The 7019-nt window shown below is 39.1% G+C and overlaps 1 protein-coding gene across 1 annotated transcript in view; it reads right to left on the bottom strand.

Annotated features, from left to right (window-relative positions):
- nbas (NBAS subunit of NRZ tethering complex) overlaps window positions 1–7019 on the bottom strand; it is a 185629-nt gene that overhangs the window by 156169 nt on the left and 22441 nt on the right. Inside the window, 3 exon segments of the mRNA XM_032542394.1 lie at window positions 4729–4866; window positions 5053–5204; window positions 5500–5625. Of these exon segments, the coding sequence (XP_032398285.1) occupies window positions 4729–4866; window positions 5053–5204; window positions 5500–5625 (416 nt within the window).

Below are 7019 nucleotides of genomic sequence, written 5' to 3' on the forward strand. Positions count from 1 at the left end.
AAACAATAAACACTATAAAATAAAAAAAAACCTTTGGCTATAAAAAAAAGACACGAATAGACGTTACCATAAATTATCATAAAGTGTTAGTGTCGAGTTGTACAGTCTGATGGCCATGAGGGACAAAGGAGTTCTTGAGTTGCTGGTGTGGGTGTGTGTGTGTGTGTGTGTGTGTGTGTGTGTTGTGTGTGTTGTGTGGTGGTGTGTGTGTGTGTGTGTGTGTGTGTGTGTGTGTGTGTGTGTGTGGTGGTGTGTATTGCGATACTATATGACAGTATATGTGTGTATATATAAATATACGTATATGTGTATATAGACATATTTATGTGTACATATACATGTTGTGGTATAAATGCATATAATGTGTGTAGAGTTATATGTGTATATACAGTATATACTGGTATGTGTATACAATGTATTTGTGTATAATATATGTATGTTTGTATATATAATGTTTGTGTATATATATATGTATTGTGTTTATATATGTGTACTGTGTATATATATGTGTGTATGTATATAGATATATATATATAGTGTGGGGTGGGTGTCAGAGAGAGAAGCGTGCAGTCTGCTGCAAGGTGTGATACGCTCTTATCTTATTTAAGCTTATTCTTATAAAACTGTGTACGCGTATAAAGTAAAATCCCGAATCTGCCACCGGCATTATATTATCTGCCCTTCTGACTTTCTGCATACAAGAAGGACAGTACTGCAGTAGTTAGTTAGTTTTTAGCGCAGATTCGGGATTTTACTTTATTACGCGTACACAGTTTTATAAGAAATAAGCTTAAAGATAAAACTGTCTACATGTAGCAGCCAATACAGTTTAAAAGAGACTGGAGCATGACTGTTAAGAATATGAAGCAATAACCAAGTTCTGAGGAAGTCTGTATTGTCTGTGACGTTACATCTCAGCATAACTGAATGCAGTGCAAACACAACACATTGCCTATAGGGGTAAAGCTGGTAGTAACAAGAGAGGCTGGAGAAGTACATTAACAGCTATCATTTTATTGATTCCTTTAAACAAATGTGTGTTTGCTGGGAAGGAAATGAGCCTCTTTCAGCATCTTCTATATGATAGCAAAAAGTTGATGGGGTTGGTTTATCTCAGATTATTGAAAATGTGACAAGAACTGCCAATGGCAATCTTTAAGTCTTTTTTTTTCTCTTTTCAACACGAGTTAAGAATAACCACACGTTATTTAATTGTACCAACTGGTGAAAAAAATCGTCCTGGTTGATTGTGTCTTTCAAGCACGCTCACACACTCACACTCACATTCACACTTACACAAAACACTCACAGGGACAAAAGATAAACTCGGTGCGATAGTTAAATACAGTCCTTATCTACACACAAGAGCATCACACACACAAAACACACACAGCATCTGTGATCGATACCAAGCCATTTCTGTAATCGTGGTGTAGTTAAAAAGAAATTAAGAGAATTATTATCTGTCTCAGACCTTGGCCACAGGCCTCAAGGCAACATGGGCAGATCCATTAGTGAGGGCCTTTGCTACACACACACACACACACACACACACACACACACACACACACACACACACACCACACACACACACACACACCCACACACCACACACACACACACACACACACACACACACACACACACCCCACACACACACACACTGTATATAAATACGGTATATTAAAGACATTTTGGGGACACACGTTGAGTTGCCTGGCAGCCACCATGAAATCGGCGGACGTAAAGAAGTAATTTACTGGTGATTTAATGTAATGGTTTTTTTTTTTAATGTTAACGTACACTCTCATTTGTTTAATTGCCTTTAATCTCTTTCTCATCCTCCATCTTTTCTTTATCTTACATGGACTAAATGTAAACCGCAATAAAAAGTAAACAGTTTTATAAGGCAAAAGAAAATTAAAAATTAAAAAATTAAAACAAGGAGCTTTGGGGGAGACATTACAGTTTTTCTGCCCCTTCTAATTCAAATGCAGACCCGAGCCTCACTGGTTAAGTATCTGAGGTGAAGAGAACAACAGAGACAGCCCAATCTAGCAACTGAAGCTTAAAATACCTGTTTGCACAAGGCTTTCTTGCATAAAAGCAGTATGGGTATGCATGTTAATTGTGCATCATTTATTTTTGTGTATTATCTTGTAATTTAATTTCATCAGATGTGTGTAACAAGTGTATAGGCTCATATTAAGCTTAAGAGTGATTCATGATACGTGTGTTGTGTGTGTGTGTGTGTGTGTGTGTGTGTGTGTGTGTGTGTGTGTGTGTGTGTGTGGTGGTTGGTGTGTGTGTGTGTGTGTGTGTGTGTGTGTGTGTGTGTGTGTGTGTGTGAGAGCGCGAGAGGTGATTAGTGATCACTAAAGGGTTTTTCATTAGTCTTTCCCTGGGCACTCAACAACAAAGGCATAAATTACCTCCAGCAGATTACCCACTAATCTCCACCAACGTTCTCTCCCTCTCGCTCCCTCATCCTCATTAATGTCCCTGCCTTTATGATCCCCTCTCTCTGGTGTGTGACCTAATCAAACAATACGTGTACAATTTGAAAGCCCTCTCCCATTTCTTCATTGTTACCTTGTCTAACCCTTAAATACCGTCACCACAAGCTCTCCTTTACAATATTTTTTTTATTATTTTTACACAAATTAAAGTGTAGTGGCTACCTCTATCATTAGAGTTCATACCGTGAATAATAATGACTTCATTTTAAGCTCTTTAAACAAGAGGCAACAAGCTGCTGACTGGGCGACTCTCACCGGTCAGCATCAGGTTTCCCTTAGTCTCACTTAGCCAGACCATCCACACCCTGCGGAGTGCAAGAGAGTCTGGCTACTTCACACAGCATTCCGGGATGGGAGAAAAACGTGCTCTGGTATATTGGAATTTCTTTAAACCAAACACAATCGTCATGGGCTGTGCTAAGCTCGGCAAGGAAGCACTGCAAAATAGTCGTGGGAGAGACAACTCAAATAGGACAGATAGTCTAGCTAGTCTTCTCGATTTACACTGCAGAGATCTGAGGAGCAGTTAACCATAGTCCTCGTAAATCCACCAGAGTTTAAAATTCCAACTCAAAGAAAGCAGAAGGAAGTGGACATCGGCGAAAATACATGCATCTGCTGGAATTTCCTGCGGCACCAAAGCAATCCCAGAAGTGATAGTCAGTGATATAGACTTTTGGTTTCAACTTAACAACTGCTAGTGAGAGTCAGAAACTGGTGATGAATTCTGGTGGTGCAGTCTTAAAGAGTTTAGAAAAAAAAATAATAGCTTCCAACAATTTAGTGACAAGACAATGCTCACAATGACACTGCGAGCATGCCGATGTTTAGCAGGAATAATGTTTACCGTGTACAACATGTTAAAGTTACAGTGTTGGCATGCTAACATTCACATTAAACACAGTACAGCTGAGGCTGATAAATATTTTTAGCTTCGGTCACAAACCAAGGTTTTAAACAATTAGAAAATTTCAACCAGATAAGGAAGCTAGAAAATATTTAAAATCATTCTCTGGGGACCATGAATGTATGTACCAGCTCATGGCAATCCATTCTATAGTTGCCTAGACATTTCACTCTAAGACAAAGACGTCAATCATGCTGGCTGTACTCAGAAAAAAAAAAAATCAGGAGATCACCAAAGTCATCATTTGGCAAGCATTATTATCTGCACAAAATGTTATGTTGGCATACTTCACCAAACAAGGGTTAAGGAATGTGTCCTGCTTGTTGCACTGAATAAAAAGTCTTTAGCATGTACCACTAGGGACCTAGAATACTACAAACTGAGACAATATGCTTTTGTCCCAATTTGATTCTTTCATGATACATGGGTGCCAACTTGATTTGTATTGCAATTCGAGAGTATGTATTGAGTATTTTTTCCTTCTTTAATAAAAATAAAAGTTGAATAATATACTTGTAGAGTCTGACATTCATTTCTGCTTTCGGCCTGTTTTCGGCCTGTTTTCCTGGAAATTATGATGATGTAGTTGCTGTCAGCGGTACAGTATAAACAGAAAACATTTATGTTGTTGGTTAAAAAAAATATATATATATTTTTTTTTTAATTCTTTTAACCAATAATCCACCTAAATACCACCCCACCTTGAATCTGAGGAAAAGAATCAATTTAAAAAATCGTTCCCTAAACAAATTGCTATACTTACTGTATATAAATTGATTTTTTTCCCCCACTCCTATTGAATACTGTGGCAAATTTCCAGGCAATCTGTTCTATTAGGTGTAAAGATATTTCACTTGGAATCACAAAAGTCCAATCTCATGGTGGTGCTAGAGGAAAAGTCAGGATATCATAAAAGTCAGTAGGCTTCATTCTCTATGAACCATGAACGTCTGCACAAAATTTCATGGTGATCCATGCAATGGTTGTTGATATGTTTCAGTCTGGACCAAAGTGTTGGAGCGACCAACTAACCAGAGAACAGGCCAACCGATAATCCGACCGACCACACACTATGTTTCACTCTGTAAAAGGATTATTAGCATGAGATAAGGACATTGGTAACTTGCAAAAGGACACTTCATTAAGGCAGATGCTTGCCAACCAGGCTTGGGTCCTCCTGATTTTGTTCAAATAAAATGCTCTAGTCTCTGTAGGGTTTCTACCTGCTGCAACATTCTGTCTTCCTCTGTTGTCTAACTGAATAACTGAGCTGACTAACCAACAGTCTGGCTGTTTGTGTACCTGCTGAAGTCGACCCTGGCCAACAGCTCGTGTCTCTTTCTTTGTTCCCTCTCCTTCTTCATATCCAGCTCCTCATCGCCTGACAGGATGTCTTCGTAGGGAAGATCGTCAAGGTCAACGTCGCCTGGCATGATAAACCTGGAATATGGCAAGGAAATAACACTAACTGTAGCTAAAAGGTAAGTATGGCTAAACAAAGTAAGGCAGGCAGCATGAGATTAATGTTGATGGAGGGAAGACAAAACAAATGTGACAGAAATTCCTACAATTTGTGATCAAGCAATTTGTATTGGTGTGTGTTCATGTGTTGGAGAGTTGCCCTACCTGCCCCCGTCTTCCCTGTTTCCTATGGCTATGAGGGCCTCCAGGTCAGTTCCCTTCAGGCCATACTGCAGCAGCTCCTTGGCCGCGTCAACGTTCTCCGGGACCCGCTCCACACACTCGTGTAGCACCCATGAGCGCTTGCAGATCTTGCTCTGGGTGGGAAGGAGGGGAAATGAGTTGAGAAGAAATTATGTTATAAAACATGATACAGACATATGAGGGAAGGATAGGAAAATTTGCAACAAATTGGTAAAAATGATGTAGGAAATAGAGTAAGGGGGCTGTGCTGCTCTTAAGCGTGTGCTGTACCCTTACTTGCCACTTACCAGACACATCTTTTCATAAACACCAGAAATCTGAAACAATCCTTCTTCTTCTCTCTTTCTCATCTTAACTCCGCCTCCTCTTTTCCTGACATCTATCTCTCTTATTTCTTCTATCTCTTACCAGATAGTCTTGTATTGAGGCAATGCTGACGGTACTCTTCCTCCACTGTCTCTGGTAGACCAGGTCAGAATCCAGATTATACGCTTGGGCAAGAGACAGGGCTTCACCGTATTCCTCATTGTCAATCTGTGGCATGAACAAAAAAATGCACACAACAAACTATTAATAAGATCCCAATTGATTATATAAACATGTCGACTTCACACTGTGAAACAGCACTAGCTCAAATGTTAACGGAAAAGACAAGTGAAGGAATGGATTCAGTTTGTGAAGTGAAAGAAATGAGATGAGAAGCTTATCCTGCTTTTGAGCAGACATAACAATAATTAGACTAAATAACTAAAGGAACACCGTTCCTTTTTCTGAATTTTCATCACAGTACAAAAATACACACAATAAACAGAACGGAACATCAGTTAAACTCATTTCATATTCTGTGAGGTACGTTTTATGTTTTATTTCAAACTATCATCCTACGGGTATATTACTGAGTCAATCTTCATGCACTGTGTTCCAAAACAGAATTGAATAAAATGCTTTAAATAAATTTAAACCACACAGTGTATAAAGCAAATATGTTGGCAAAAAAGCACAGACAGATGAAAAGTCCATGGCCCAATTTTTCATCGCACTCAAGGACAAATAAGACAAGGTTTTGAATAAATCTGTGCACAAGCTATGGCACTTCCGAAATCCTGAGTACACACTCTTAATACTTAAAGACTAAATTGGAACATGCAGATTGCAATCTGTGTAGCAATGTGCAATGTGACAGAGCGTGGATTGGGTCTGCTACGGAGGGATAAGGAGAATGGCTGAAGGGGAACGGAATATTTGGAGATATTTAAAGAAAGAAAATCAAAAGGACCAACGGAGAAAAACCAAAGGAGGAATCCAGAGCCACATATTGGGACTTAATATCACACATAGTGATAGTGCTAGCTCACTAAAATACAAAAAATATTGTGTGGTCTACAGCCACGCTAGCAGCTCTATTTAGCAGCATGGTAACATGCTCCTAATGACAACGTTAACTACTAACATGCTGATTTTTAGCAGGTATGTTTATCCTGTTCATCATCTTACTTTAGCGTGTTAGCATGCTAACATATGCTACTTGGCATGCTGAGGCTGGTAGTAAATGTATTAATTGTGCAGGTATTTGGTTGTGAACCAAAGTAGTGGACAATTTCAAATTTGAACATGATTAACATAACCTGTTAATCATGCCTAGCACCTGGATGTATTGAGGAGAACAGGCTTCACCTTAGAATGTTAGCATAGTCATTGTGAGCATGTTAGCTTGCCAATGTTGGCATTTAACTCAAAACTACTACTACTGGCCCAACATGCTTAGATGCTAACCCATAGTGATGCCAAAAGAGGTTTTGTGTCATATAAATGTCGAAAAATGATTTGATCCAATAACAGCATGACACCTCAGTCTATGCAGGCCCACTCAATGTGTGTGAAGGTACATGTGTTCAAGTGCACTGACTGACACACACACACACACACAC

Source organism: Etheostoma spectabile, chromosome 18 (assembly GCF_008692095.1).
Source record: "Etheostoma spectabile isolate EspeVRDwgs_2016 chromosome 18, UIUC_Espe_1.0, whole genome shotgun sequence".
Classification (NCBI taxonomy): domain Eukaryota; kingdom Metazoa; phylum Chordata; class Actinopteri; order Perciformes; family Percidae; genus Etheostoma; species Etheostoma spectabile.